The sequence below is a fragment of the Gracilinanus agilis genome, chromosome 3 (assembly GCF_016433145.1).
Source record: "Gracilinanus agilis isolate LMUSP501 chromosome 3, AgileGrace, whole genome shotgun sequence".
NCBI lineage: Eukaryota > Metazoa > Chordata > Mammalia > Didelphimorphia > Didelphidae > Gracilinanus > Gracilinanus agilis.
In genome coordinates, this window is record NC_058132.1 from 406,929,937 (window position 1) to 406,946,224 (window position 16,288).

The following is a 16,288-nucleotide window of genomic DNA, read 5'->3' on the forward strand; positions in this document are numbered from 1 at the left end:
AAAGGCAAAAACACTCATACTTTCCTAAATTTTGTAATTCTTAGTTAGATAAAATCCATCTCTGCCTCAGGAGAAAATGCAGCAAATATGCTTGTTGCATTCCACTTTTGCAATTAAAACCTCATTTTGAAATTATGAATCATTGCATTATAGCATCTATTGCTGCGATTGCCAAGGCTATATGTCCTTTTGCATCCCTGGGTTGATATACCTCTTTGTTTCTAAGGACAAGCAGTTTCCACAAAGTGCTAGAAAACAACCTCCTGATAGACAAAGTCAGCTGCCTATTTTCCTCCTTTTGAATAACAGGGGAGAATTATAGTAGTGTTTCTTTGTAATCCAGTGTATTCTGCTCAGTTAACCTACAATTGTTACAGTTACTTTAAACTCTCACTATCCTATGCTAAGAAATGGAGGTGGGGGGACAGAAACATAACCCAAGATGCCAGATATTTCATGACTTAATATCATCGTATTATTATGTCTCTAGGAAATAATTACTTGTAAATGTGTGATAATAAAAGTTTTACTGCAATCTTATATAATTTCATTCTGTACTGGCACCAAAATGTTTTCTAATAAAACATCTTCAATTTTATAATTAATGGCAATAATAAAGTAAGGTTCAATGCGTAAAAATTTAAATTTTGGAGAAAATTTTCAGAACATACTAATTCTACAAATTGAATATATACACATTGTAGTTATAGGTTCTGGTCAAGGAGTAATTGAATGAATATGGGTAGGGTTGCATGGATAATAATAACTAATAATCTCCTTGGCTTATCCTAATCATTTCTTTTGAACAAGTTAAATAAAATCATTTAAATAAAATTTAGTATATAAGAGTAGGAATTTGACCATGAGGAGGGGAAACTTCTAATAGAGAATTTTGAAATATTTTTCCATTTTGTTTTGTAGCTGAAATAACAATTGACTCACTGTTTTTGGACACAGAGTCAAGTAATTTGACTAAGTAATATTTAAAGGGTTTGTTACAAATCTATGCAATGAAAAATTACTTTATAATGTGCATTTCCCTCCACTACCACCCCCATAGAACAATACACTGAGCTCTATTTGGATCTAACCCAAAGGCCAAGGTAGACTGACCCTATGCAGATTATGGGACAGGTAGTAGTGGTTCTAGCTGCCCAGTTCTGTATACTCTTTTGACCTCATTGGTGCTCTGTCTCCCCTACCCTTTAATATTCATTATTTTCCAAATCTACCATGTAAAAATTGGCTCAGATATCCTTCTACCACACTAATGTGTAAATTATTGAGAACCACTTGAAATAATAGTCCTCATATTAAAGTCCCAAACTAAAGGAATGAAAGCATGATAGAGCTCTACTACCAGCTAAGATTGAATATGATGAAGTAAAATACCTTTCCAGGATTCTTGAAATCATATCACGTAAGCATTCCCCTTCCTCAGCCTACACAAAAAGACAAAAATGAAAGTGGTCTATCCTCACCAAAAACCAATGCAACATTTATCTCCACAAAGCATTTTCCCATAGCACTTCTTAACTCCTTAGGCAGTGATGGGAAAACTACAGCCAGCCAGCCAGATAGCCAGATGCAGTCCCCTGAAATGCTCTATCTGGCAGTGCAACATTATTCCTAATCTGACGAGTAGGATGCAATACAATGAAACTTCTAAAGAGTTGCCTTAGAAACAGACTGACAGATGTTATATTCACTGGTATCCATTATTTCCCCTAGGACACCCATTTCTTTATAACACAGATGAACATTTCCTTTCCTTTGGTCCCCTCTTTAAAAAGTTTGCCCATTACTGCTAGAGTAAAAGGAGTTTCTAATATAATAATACTTTGCTTTCCTTTCTCATGTTATTACTGTGACAGAGCTAGAGAGCATATATCTATTAGGATAGAGAAGGATGTGTCACTGGTGACTTCTTAAAAGTCAGATAAATGAAACAAGTAGACTAGATGGGATATCCCATTTTGTCCTTGCTCTATACTTTAAGGAGACCTATAAAATATAGATAAAATCACATCCATAGTGATAAAATATTGAAAAAGAACAAATTGTATATCTTTCCTTATTTCTCTTAATTAGCTCCTTAACATGAGGAAGCAAGAAAATCTATTATAGATTCTGTGAATTTAGAAGTGAAAAAATCAACTTGGGAAACAGTGAAGGAAACTAAAAGCCTTATAAAAATGAGCTCTTCCTAGGCCATATTAATCTATTTTGATTTGAACATCATCATATTCTAATTCATCCATAAGTTGTTCCAAAAGCCAAAAAATGATGCATATAATAATTCTATGTGGAAATAAGCAACATTTGAACACTCTTAGATCAAATAACAATATCTGTAAAGTAGTGTGTACACAATGTCTGACACTTAATAAATGCTTGTTCTCCCTTACCCCTTCGTAGTAGCTTTAAATACTATTTACAAAGTCTTTTCAGGGCCATCATATTTTTATTGTCAACATATTAAGAAATAATTAATGTAGTGATTTCCAACTGGCCTGTTTTAGGAGCTATTTCTAGTTTTCTCAGGGCATATCATGAAGCTTTCAAGAGAAATGTCACAAACGTTAAATTAAAGTTAAAGCACACACTCATAATGAGCAGAGATCATGCTTTTAAAATGGCTACCCAGTCATTAGGAGGCTGAGAAACTTTCTATTCAAGTATTTCTTTAAGTTCAGTGCAACTTTGATTATAATATTTTGCCACTAGAGAGACCCCTCTGAGGCTTCCTCCTATGTATGCTAAAGAATGTTAACTAATGGGAGACCACAAAAATACTACGACTGCGAGTCAGCCCAGATGGGTTAGAAATCATGAGTGTTAATACAGTTGATTAAGCATGTGTCCATAGTTCTTTGCAATGAAGAACAGAATAAACACAAAGTTGAGCATAAATGTTCACTCAATATACTATCATTTGAATTACAAATACCTGTTTTACACCCCATACCCCTTTACAATGGCGTAAATTGTAGAGGATCCTGTATATTTCAATAATTCTGTACCTGCTTTCAGGGTTGTCAGTTCTGGACATTTTTGGTCTATATTCATCACTTGGTTAGTGGAAACAATGTTGGGCCAAAAGTCAGGAGACTTTAAGTTTTGGTCTCCCCCCCTACCAGCTTTATGAACTTGGACAAAGGACTTCACACACACACACACACACACACACACACACACACACACACACACACCGACTTCTTCAAAATTTAGAGAGGGAGAGATTAGACTAGATTGAGTTCTAAGGGCTCTTCCAGATCCTATAAAATTTCAGTCCCTTTCTCATTCCCTCAGCATTCTCCTTGGTGCTAATGTTAACTTTGAGTCTTTTTCTGCGATTATTAGATTTTCCAGTGCTTCTGAGTAATAGGTTGAGAAACCTTACTTAACAGTATCCCATCTTCTATTAAGTACAAATGTATTGTGGTTATAGGCATTGTTTGTAAAATAATATTTATAGACATATTTACAAGAGATATCAATAACTTGAAAGGCTAAGAGAAACATTTCACAAATGAATTTCCCACTCTTTTTGCCTTTGCAGTTATAATGAAAGAAATACATGGTATGGTAGGTGACAACGTTGAACTAAGCTGCATTAGTCCTATACAACATTTCGACTTACATAGCATACGTGTTTATTGGCAAACAACGAAGACACCACCAGAATCTGTAAAGTCATATATTCCTGGTGAGAATTCTTCCCAATATGATGATTCTAAGTATCAGAACAGGACATCGCTGACACTGGAAAAAATGGAAAGAGGAGATTTTTCTCTGCTTTTGTCTAACATCACCACAAAAGATGAACAGGAGTTTGTATGCATCGTCCTAGATAAATCCAATTATGTGATTCTTTTCCAATCCGTAGTCACTCTCCGTGTGGCAGGTAAGGAAATAGAGAAACTTAATTCTTAACTATTTGTAATGCCTTGGGCAACTATTTTAATCCTATAACAATCCATGCTTTCATTGAAAGAGTAGGGAAGCATTGGGGTCCAATGGATAAAATATTGGCCTTATAGTCAGAAATATCTGAGTTCAAATCCTATTTCTGACACTTATTAGGTGTGTAACCATGGGCAAGTCAATTAATTCAGTTTTATAGCTGAGTTATGGAAAGAGTTCCCAACCTCATGAAATCAAAGACCTTTCCCTTTATGATAAAACACATTATTATGGTATTTTTCAACTCTTTGTAGATTTTATGAATGATTAGTTCTCCCCCCCCAAAAAAAGTCATCAACTGGTAGACAAACCTCTGGCAATGAACTACCACCTTGAATGTAGGTAGTACATAGAGTCTTTTACCTAAGACCATACTAGTGTCCTGGCCAGAGGAAATATTTAATTTCTACAAACAACCAGGGTTTTGTTTAGCCTGGCAGAAAAGTGATTTGTTGAAAAAATGTTGGAAATAGACCCAATTATATTATGAACTTCTTCCAACTTGAATTTTTCTTTTCCCTTGACTATTCCTAATGCACCAAATATTGCCAAAAGAACCATAACCTTGATATTCTTGTACATCCAGTCAATTGGCATTCGTAAAATCATAAATTTTATGTTGGAAATTATATCAGAAGTCATCTAACCTAACACCTCATTTTACAAGGGAGGAAAATTAGATCCGGAAGATTAAGAAGTATACCCATGGTCAAATCAAGCTAATCAGTCAGTAAGTTCATTTATTAAGCCCCAGCTATGTACTAGGCACTGTGCTGAGAACTGAAGACCCCAAAAGAGGGAAAAGAATGTCCCTGCCCTCAAAAAGTTTGCCATTCAATGGGAGAGACAATAAGCAAACAAATAAGTACAAATAAGCTAAATATAGGACAAATGGTAAATAATTTAAAAAGGTAAAGCAATGGGATTAAGAAAAGTTAGGAAAGGCTTCCTGTGGAAAATGAAATTTTAGATGGGACTTAAAAGAAATCAAGGAAAGTATATGGAGATGATGAGATAAAGTTATTCCAGGCTATGAGGGATAGCCGTGTCTTGACGGATGAACAAGGAGGCCAGCATCACTGGATCAAAGTACTCTTTGGTAGAGAGTAAGAAGACTGGAAAAGTATGAGAGGGCTAGTTTATGAAGGGCTTTGAATGCCAAAAAAAAGATTTTGTATTTGATGCTGGAGTTTATCGAGTAGTGTGACAACATGGTGCAGACCTGCTTTTTTTTTTTTAGGAAAAGCACTTGGGTGACTGAATAAAGAATGAATTGTGATGAGGAGACATTTGAAGTAGGCAAAACCAATAGACAGCTATTGCAATAGTACAGGTCTGAGGTGATGAGGATCTGCATAAGAACACCAACAATGTCAGAATAGAGAAAGTTGTATTCAAGAAATATTGCAAAGGTGAAATGGACAAGCCTTGGCAACACATTGCATATGATGGGTAAGAGATAATGAAAAGTTAAGGATACCTAGTTGTAAGCTTGAGGGACTAAGGGGAAGGTATTATAGGGAAGATGGGGGGTAGTGAGGGTTTAGGGAGAAAGATGATGAATTCAGCTCTGGACATGTTGAGTTTATGATGCTGGAGGTTGGAAATACAAGATTGGAAGTCAGCAGAGAGATTAAAGCCACATAGTTTGATCTGAGAATTATCAATGTAAAGATAGTCAGTAAATGCTTGACAACTGATAAGATCAACAAATGAAGTAGTATAGGAGAGTAAGAGGGGAAAGAACTGTAAAACTCCTATAGTAGGAGTGCAGAATCTGGATGAGGATCTAGCAAAGGACTGAGAAGGAGCAGTCAGATAGGCAGGAAAACTGCAAAGAGAACCCAAAAACCTAAAGAGAAGAGAATATCAAGGAGTAAAGTGTGATCAGCAGGGTCAAAATCTGCAGAGAAGTGGTGAAGAATGAGAACTGAGAAAAGGCCATTGGATTTGACAACTAAGATATCACTGGAGAGAATAGTTTTGGTGGAATAATGGAGTCAGAAGCTAGATTGTACAGGATTAAGAAGAGAGCGATGGGAGAGATAAGTCAACAACATTTATTAAGTGTCTCCTGTGTGCCCGGCACTGTGCTAAGGGCTAGGGATAAGAAAAAAGGCAAAACCAGTCTGCTCTCAAGGAGCTCACAATCTGATAGAGGAGACAGCTATATACTAATGACTTGAACAGGAAAAATTTTAGGTCATCTTAGAGGGAAGGCACTAGAAGCAGAGGGAATCCAGAAAGTCTTCTTGCAGAGGATGGAATTTTAGCTAGGTCCTGAAGGAAACCAGGTAAACTAGGAAATAGAAATGAAGAAGGAGAGAATGCCAGGCATGGAGGACAGTGAAAATTAATAGAATAGGAACACAGAGTGCCTTGTTCAAGGAACAGCAAGGAGGCCAGTGTCCCTGGATTACAAAGTAAATTGGGGGGTGGGGGATGGAGAAGGGGAGATAGTGTGACCTGAAGGAGCCATATTAGAGAATAAGAGGTAAACTATCATATCCTTTTTAAAAAGTATAGATCCCTTTACTCCTTATGTCAAACTGCTGCAGAAAGAAATAATTTAGGAGAGACTTCAGTGTCAATTAAGGAGAAGAGAAAAAGAATTTCTTAGTTCAGATTCATTTATTCTGCGTCTATTTTTGAAATTTGTATTTATTTGTGATACAATAAAAGACTTTGATGAACTATCCAACAGGCACTATTCTTAACACACACACACATACACACAAATCAACCCTCCACACTTTCCCTTTATTATCAGTGCTATTTAGAAACAAAGATAATTTGTATAAATTTATTTTGTCACTTTCTATTTTACCAAAGGCATTAAAAATCTCCATTTTTTTTATGCTTCCTTAGGTAGACCATTATATCATCTGTAGATGGGGATGACTTTGTATCTCCTTTATCATTTCCCTTCATATTTAAATATGTAGTTAGCTTTCAATATTGGAGGGAAATATTAGTAAACACAAAGGTGATCAGAGTCAAGATTGAAAAAAATAGCCTCATTAAAGAAGTATTTCTGTAATACTTACTTCCTGGGGAAAGCACAATGTCCTGGGGGGAGGAAAAGAGGGTTTGCCTATTACCAGCCACTAAAGTATTTCAGGCTTACCCTGAATGATGGTTACTCCCCTCTTAGGGCACTGCCTTTTCTGCTGAAATCTCATCCTCTGGTCATATCCAATGTTACCTATATAGCCCAACATCCTGGGAAGCTCCCCATCCTTGAAACAGTTCCCTGGTGAATTTCCGACCCTTGGTTGTATTCCTAATGTGATTTCTTTTTTTTTTTTCTTCTGAAGCAAACTTCAGTGTACCAGTAGTGGCTGAGGAGACTAATAATACAGAAGTTACTTTTACCTGCACTTCCCACAACGGTTTTCCAGAGCCCAAAGTTTACTGGGTAAACAAAACCGATAACAGTTTGCTTAATCACACTCTACAAACTGTCACCAAAAATGAGAATGGCCTATTCAGTGTCTTCAGTGTGCTGACAATCGAATGGACTCCTAATATCAGTATTGAATGCTGTATAGAAAATGTGAATCTACAGCAAAACCTAACAGTTTGGAAAAGTAAGTCATTCATTAGTCAAATGGGAAAGATGTGCTTTTGTTTTTTACTTTCCACACAATTCCCCAAAGATGGTAGGGAAAGAGTATTTGAGTATAAGCAGAGTATTCTGAGAACTCCTGGAACAAAGGAAAGATAGATGACTTCAGAGCAAATTAAAACTCAGTATGGGCTGCTTCAGGATGTAATGATTTCCCCTCACTCCAGTGAGTCTTTAAGTAAGGGGTAGAAAGCAGAGAGTAGAGTGAGTATGAATATTTATTAAGCACCTACTATGTGCTAGGCACTGTGCTAAGCACTTTATAAATATTTTTATAAAAAAATTTATAAATAATTATAAATATTACCTTTTTTTTTAAACCCTTCCCTTCCATCTTAGAATTAATACCGTGTATTGTTCCAAGGCTGAAGAGTGGTAAGGACTAAGCAATAGGGGTCAAGTGACTTGCCCAGGGTCACACAGGTAGGAAGTGTCTGAGACCAGTTTGAACCTAGGACCTCCCTTCTCTAGGCCTGGCTCTCAATCCAACCTAGGACCTCCCTTCTCTAGGCCTGGCTCTCAATCCACTGAGCCATCCAACTGCCCCTAAATATTACCATATTTGATTCTCACAACAGTCCTGGAAGATAGGTGCTATTATGATCCTCATTTACATTTTTTAATCCCTTTTTCTGTCTCAGTAACAACTCTAAGAGGGCAAAGCCTAGGCAAACAGAGTGAAGTGACTTGCCTAGGATCACACAGGTAGGAAATGTCTGAGGCCAAATTTGAACCCAGGTCCTCCTGACTCCAAGCCTGGCTCTCTATCCACTATACCACCTAGCTGGCCTCTCATTTACATTTGAGAACACTGAGGAAGACAAAGGTTATGAGATTAATGTGATTCATAAATTGTTTCTGTCTACTTGAATTAAATTGTTCATTAAGTATAATTTTTTAAAACTCCATTATTACGCCATCCCAATGTGTGTGTAAAGTCCTAAAGTGTATGTAAAGTATTCTAAAGCAACAGTACAATCTGTATAAAGAAGATCTTATACTTAGAGTTGGAAGGACTGTATAGTCTAAACCTCTCATTTTATAAAGGAGAAAATAGATATAAAGTTTAAGTAACCTGTATGAGATCACACAGGTAAGAAACGACTGAGGAAAGATTTGAACCTAACTTTTCTGATTCAAAAGCCTATGCTTTTTCAAGTATGCCATATATTGGGGAATACATATGGATGAATAATGATCAGGAATATTATTGAGAGGGTTCTTGCTTAGGTTGAATTTGAAGCAGATGGTTCTGAGGTCTCACCCAAAGCTAGGCTTCTGTGTCTATGCATACAGTACTAGTACAAAAGTATGATTTACCAGAGAATTCTCTGCCAGATTATATTTGACCTACAGAATAGATGATACAAAGAAGAACTAAAAGCACAGTCTTGCCTCTGTTCTTAGCACTTAAACTTAACTCAAACTTTTCAAAGCCTCCTAAATGGTATATGGTTCATTCACAAGCTGGTCTTGGAAGCTCTATTAGGAGTAGAGAGAGAATTTTCTTCCAGAAAGCAAAGTAAATCTTAATTAACCAACAGAAGATATATAGATTAAACAAACTGTCACTGCCTTCTCTTACATGCTATAGAATGTTTCTGAAAAAAAGGCTCACAACTGTTCTGACTAGGTCTACCAAAAATTCATTATCTAATTTCAACCTGGCCCACACTGGAATGAAACAATCCTTTTGCTTCTCCTCAATTGGGGGAATCACACTCCATGCCAAGTCACTGATCCGAAACTTTTCTTATCTCTTAAGGCAGCCCATGCTATCTTCCTCATAACAGAGAATTTTACCTTTCATTTGACTAAGAAAGTAAAGGAAATTTGCTATGACCTCATTCTTCTCCCTCTTCTATGTCTCAAAACCCCCATTCTCCTTTTTTCAAATTCCAATGAAGTGGTAACCCTTCTTACCTGAACTAACCGCTTTACTTAAGTCAGCCCATTATCCGAATTAGGTTGCTTTTACAATCATTCTCTTTTATTTTCTAATTTTCATTCTCTTCCTGACTCCCGGGTCCTTCCCTGAGATCTACAAATATCCACAAGTCCTTATGAAGAAGAAAAATCCTTAGAAGAAGAAAAAAACTTTTTCTGGGTCTTATCCTCCATCCCCTCACTCTATCATTATCTACTTCATTTCTTACTTTTCAAGATTGTAAATCTTGCTTCTAATCTCATCACTCAGCTGAAGCTGTTCTTCTTAGGTTTATCAGTCACCCAATTGTCAAATCCAATGGCTCTTTCTCAGTTTTCATCCTTCTTGACTGCTCTGCCTCATTTAACAGTATTGATCACCTTCTCCTACTGAATACCACATATCCCAGTTCTTCTGTTTGTCTAACTTCTCAGCATCCTTTCCTTAAACTTCACCAATGTGCTACCTCCTAAATGTGTCCTAACTCTACCCTGTGCCCTCTTCTCTTTTTCTCTTTACAGTATCTTTCAATGATCTCACCAGCTCGCACAGGTTCAATACTCTCTTAGACTACTTCAGAAGCCTACAAATTGGTTCTCATGCTTTATTGTTTCATATGTATTTCTTATTTACTTATCTATGTTGATTTCATATTTTAGTTCTCTGATACTAGAGACTTTGATTTTTAGTCCAAATTTATGGCTGTCCAAGAACATCTTCCATTTGCAACTTCGTTTCTATGAAATTAACTGCCCCATACATATTTGTTTCACCTATAGTTGCATTTTTAGGAAATTAGCTAATTCGTTAAGTAAGGGATGTCTAGACATATATATAAATAACTATATATAATATACAATAATGTATCATATATTTATTTATATTTATAGTATTTGTAGTATGATATATAACATAAAAATGTTTTTTTCTATGGTATGCACTTTTTTTAAATGATGTACATCTTAAATCTTTTGTTTTGTGCCCACTCGACTAAAATATCCCCTTTAAAATTGTTGGCTGTTAGAAAGATTTGGGAATTAAATGAGGGAGGTAGTGAAATGAAGAAAGTTAGCTTCTTAAATGTTTATAATTTTCAAAAGTAAAGGTTGATGATGGTAGTGAAATACTTTTAAATATACTATCTCATATCTCCGTCTTTGAGATGACTAATAAATGTTTCCCTCTTCACTTTTAAATCTCAGGCTTTCTCCCTTCTCCAGGTGGAAACACAGGACAACTAAAATTCACCACCATCCCAAATGAGCCTAGACCATCTGAGAAAACATCAAATACTGCCATCTTTATTATAATTGGAATTTTATTTGTGCTTTTTGTGGTTTCAGTTATTAGTATACAGCTATGTAAAAAGAGTCATCGCTATGGAAATTATACAGGTGATTTAAAAATTTATCCTTTTTAATGCTATAAGTTTTCTTCACATGGGTCAAACAGGTTATAACATTCATTCACACTCTTTTTGTTTCTTTAAAAAATAGAACTTTTGTATTCATGAAAAGCAGCAGTTTGCCAACACACATAATATCTTTGTTTTGTGTTTTAGAAAGTTGGAGTGCTGTTTCTCTTATCTTGCTTCCTTGGTTCCAACAAAGCATTCCAGTAAAAATCAAGACTGCTAAGTAGCTCACTACCAAAGTGATAGACATCCAAAACTATAATTTCTAGATGGAGTTAAGAAGTAATATGAATTTAGGAAACAGAACAGAATGGAATCTATTTTAGAGTAACTAAGTGAATCCTTCTTTAATGATTGAACACGTCACATATCTAAAAAAACCTAACCCTCCCCCTCAAAAACAGGTTAATAAAAATAGAAGTACTATGCCAAAAAAAATTGGGAATCTTTGTTAGTAACGACACAGAATAGTTTTCCATGCAATTCTGTCTCAATTAAACAAGTCTAGATTTAATTAGCATGTAGTGATGGGAGAAGTCAGACAGATTAAGCTACAATGGTTGTTAGCATTCATTACCTACCAACCCCAAAAACAAAACAAAAAAGAATTCAAAGAAAATCCAAGTTCTATTTGATTCTGAGGAAAAAAGGTATGAATTCTACCCTGCCTTATTGCAAGGAAAGCTATCAACTATTGTGACTTTTGGGAGTGAACTATATGCAATGGCTAATTATTCTGTTTTTTGAAGTGATAGTAATTCTGAAACTTACTATTTGTATTTCATTATTTGTCCTGTGGGAAAATGGCAAGGACATTAGAAACCAAGTGATTACATACCAAGGTAGATAGAATAAACAAAAGCTTAGTATGTCTTCTGGGATCTTCTCAATTATAAATATGAATCCAGAATTGTGGGCATAGATCAACTAGTTGGATCCAGAGCACTCAAGTAGGAAAGTTCCAAATTGGCATTGGGCATACTCTGGGGTAGTTGGTCAAATGGTATATAAGCATACTTTGTGCCAGGCATTGAACTAAGCACTAGAAAAGGCAAAAGAAAGTCCTAGCTCTCAAAAAGCTCACATTCTAATGGAGGAGAGGAACAGAAGATGTCATTCTCCTCTGAGACAACAAAGGAGTTAGATATAGCTAGTAAGAATCAAGATGGAGCTGTGAACCTTTAAGGATTAGGGTGAAAAACAAATGTCATTTAGTCTTGGATTAAAGTAAATTTTTTTTTACGTGAACTTCCAAATCCTTTACCATTCATATTATTTCTAAATTTGTTTATTTTATTTTCCCTTGCAATGGCTTTGACTCCTTGTAAATAACTCCATATGCAGAGACTGCTATGTGTAGAAAGGAAAGGCAAAAGGACAAGGACCAACTAGCAAGCTAAGGTGGTAGCCCCTGAACAAGTGAGAGGGTAATAAAGAATTTAGGGTGGCATGTCTCTGAATCTAAGGGAGAAAAAAACAGCTGAGGGCCAAGAAGGTGCAGAAGGCACTAGGATCTCAGTGAACAGGGATATCTAGAAAGAAGTCTAACCAAAAAGCTTTGGGAACCAAGGTAAGGTCCCTAGAAATGGCTTCAAAAGGAAGAGTTGGCACTGGCCAGTCTGCTAAGCTTAATTCCCTGAGTTGGCTATTTAAAGGCTTCAGAGACTCTACAGAGAATGAAGGACCATACTTAAATTTATTCTTATGACTTTGGGATAAAAGCCAATGTTGCTTTCCCCAAAGACCAAAAATTTATTTCTACCTTCAGTTCATATTTGCTACCCAGGAGTTTCCTCTTCTATTATGAATTTTAAGCATTTCAACAATTAATTTCAAATACTACCACCTCTGCCAAAATCAACCAATAGTGGTTGATACTAGTTAACAGTATGCTAGATATACAATCCATTTACAAATAGAATTATATAATTTAAAACTTAGAATTGTAAAAAAAAATCTTTTTCCTTAAAACTAGTAATTTACTGTTCATGTTAAGAAGGAAGTCATAAATCCACCTCCAGAGAAAGAACCAGTAGAGGCTAAATGAAGCATACTTTTTTAACTTTATTTTTCTTGGGGGGGGGGGGGTTGGTCTGTATTTTCTTTCACAGCATGGCTAATATGGAAATATGCTTTGTATGACTGCACATAGTTAATCTCTATTAAATTGCCTGCCTTCTAAAGGAAGGGTGAAGGAAGAAAAGGAGGGAGAGAATTTGACACTAAAATTTTTAGACAAATATTTTTATGTGTATTTGGAAAAAAATAAAATATAAAAAATTTATTTTCAAAGAATGAAGTAGCAATCATCAGTAGCAAAAAAAAAACTTACTTGAATTTTTAACTCGTTTAGCCAATTGTCTTTCCATTCTTGGCAATGTTTGGAGAGAAATGGCAAATGAGGGCAGACATCAAAATCCCCAACATGTAAAAAGAATGCTCACTGTAATGGAAGAAAGAAGTTTTCTGTGTTTCTTTAGTCTATCTCCTTTCTGGTAACATAATTTCTGTTTTAACAGGTCCCAACAGAAATACACAGATGGCAGAAGCTATTGGTAAGAAAAAAAGAAACTAAATAGAAACTGATGTCACTTAGAAAAGTTATTTATAAATTAATTTTAAGTCCTTATAATAATAGTCTTTTTCAACTTGGAAAATGACTACAGCCTTTGGTTTATCTAGACTGCAGGGTTAGAAAAAGTCATTCTTCTAGTAATTCTTTAGAAATTTAAATGGGCACCTTTAAGCTTTGGGCTTTAAGATAAAGAAATAAACAATTATTCTATAAATAGTATGCTTTAGGGCAATCAATACCAGTACATGGTTGCTTGGAGAGGCCCCTTCCAAAGGGTAATTTCCATTTCAGAAATATGAAAACCTGCAAGTTAAAAATTAATTTAATTTGGGGGCAGCTGGGTAGCTCAGTGGAGTGAGAGTCAGGCCTAGAGACAGGATATTTCAAGCACTATGACCTGGGTTTGAATTTTTTTTTCCTAAAAGGAATTCCACATTGGTCCTACCATTGTTTATATCACAAGACATTAACAGGATTAATGTATCCTTAGAGTAAAATATCATTTCTTTTGGGTATTTCCTCTAAAAACCTTCCTTTCAGAAAAGAGATTACTGAGATTCTATAAAGTAAGAATGCCAGATTTGACAAAAATCTAGAAAAAAAAGAATAGGCTTGAGGGGAATCCACTATCATTGAAGGCAATAATTGCAATTTTTCTTCTCCAGGAGTCCTGGAGAAAATATTGAACTGAGGAATTATTCATTTACAACATAGTCGTAAAGAAAGTGTTTTGTTAAGCTTTTTTTTTTTTTTTAACCCCTACCTTTTATCTTAAAGTCAATACTAAGTATCGGTTCCAAGGCAGCAAAGCAGTAAGGGCTAGACAGTTGAGGTTAAGCCCAGAGTCACTCAACTAGGAAGGGTCTGAGGGCAGATTTGAAACTAGGTCAACCTGATTCCAGGCCAAACACTAAGTCACCTAGCCCCCCCTTTGTAAACTTTTAAAGTACCACGTAGTGTGAGTTATCACAAATAGCCTTTGTTCTGTAGTGGCAAAAAGGTACTTTCTTCTACACAGAGGAAGAGAGCAAGCAAGTTACTTAGGAATGGCATGATGCTTTGTCCCCACCTCATTCTATGTCCTTCAGCCAGGTAACCTCTGCTGACAGAACAATTACTGGTATGCTCCCCTGACTTTATAACCACAGAGGGATCAGTCTTACACAAGGAGAGTTGCTTCCTAGATCGTGACCCAGAATCCACTTTCCCATAAATGTAATGTGAAAAACAGTGGTTTGATGTAATAGAAATAATACCGATTGCAATCCTAATTGTTTTTATTTCAATGTTTTAGTGAGAAAGTTCATTTCTAATTTAAAAACAACACAAAATACTATGGGCAAATTGGGGATACAGGATAAACAGAAAATCCTGAAGAACAAGTGACTCCACCCAAATTATTTGAAAGGACCAGATGTTTGGCCGCCTTTGCATTTTGTTTCCAAAAATCTCTTCATTTGGAGAATGCTTTTTGAGTGCCCTGAGTGACGTAATAACTTAATCCATACCAATCACTTCCTTTTCCTTCTAAAGGCAGATACAAAAGCCCAAACACTGTAGTCCACAGTTCTAGATTTAGGAAGATGTGTTTGAATCCTGCCTTAGGTAAATGATTAGTTGTTTGACTCTGGGCAAGTCATTTGTTTCCTCATTATGTTAAATGGATATAATAATAGTTTCTGTTTCTCATGGCTGCTGTGAGTCTCAAATTAGAAAACATAAGTAAAATGCTACATAGGTATGATTGCTTATAAATATATATTTTATGCATAAATGTATATGTATAAATACCTTATTTTTATTAAAATGGGAGTCTGTATGTATTCACCTTTCTCCCTTTCCTTTTCTTTTCTGATCAAGACTACAGTTGAAGGAGAAGCCATCTCCATGGACTACAAAATACCTGGCTATAAATTACCACATGACAAAAGCAGTTTTGATTGGGGGCTGCTTGACAAAACTTCCTTCTGGTACAAGGGTAAAATGACTTATTCTCTTTCAAGCAGGAAGGAGGGGAAATGATTGCCTTCTACCTATCCACTCAACTCCCAAACACGATTAATGATAGCTATCTGGAATGCAAAACACTGGAAATATATCTTTGAGGAATTGGAATATTACTGTACTTTTGGAAGGTCATGGTGACCACTCTTGAAAAGTATTGACAAGTAGAAGGACAATGCAGCTAATTCAAGAATGTTTTTTAAAGAGTTCACAGCATTCTATAATAGAAGAACCCAAGAAGCTTCTTCCTCTTTTTGTTAACTATTGACCATGGTAGAATTGAAGAGCAAATGCTAAGTCTTCATGATTTTATTCTTTCCTATCATCCCTGGGACCTCAGACTGCATCTAATTCAGCTTCAAGAATAACCAAAATATGGAAATAAGACCCTTTGGTATGGAGTTTCTGAAACGGGGAAAAATGACATTAGAGACAATAATACCTAGTTTTAAAAGAATGTGATTGCACTGTACACTTTCCAGGACTTTATCAGAGAGGACCTGTGTGGCGCTGGGAGAAAGCTACTGACTGTGGAATGATTCCTTAACTGTTTCTTCCTTCTCATTCTCTGTGTCATACTCTATGAAAATATGGTAGAGTATAAAATAGGGTAAATGCCTCTAATGCTTCCTACCAGACAGGCTGAGGCTATGGATCTCTTGAGCTAGGGAGTTCTAAGCTGCAGGAGGCTAATTTGATTGGGGTCCACATTGTGTCTGCCATGGTGAGTCTCCAAGAGCAAAGGACCATCAAGGCTGCCTGACAAATTGAGCA

General features: G+C 35.9%; 1 protein-coding gene across 1 annotated transcript; it reads left to right on the forward strand.

Moving 5' to 3' along the window:
* The first annotated feature begins 3,570 nt into the window (after positions 1 to 3,570).
* On the forward strand, positions 3,571 to 15,595 carry ICOSLG (inducible T cell costimulator ligand). The gene is made up of 5 exons (XM_044666848.1): positions 3,571 to 3,907; positions 7,284 to 7,556; positions 10,724 to 10,915; positions 13,455 to 13,490; positions 15,371 to 15,595. The coding sequence occupies exons 1-5, from the start codon at positions 3,586 to 3,588 to the stop codon at positions 15,379 to 15,381; spliced, it is 834 nt and encodes a 277-aa protein (XP_044522783.1). The 5' UTR covers positions 3,571 to 3,585; the 3' UTR covers positions 15,382 to 15,595.
* Positions 15,596 to 16,288: the final 693 nt, after the last annotated feature.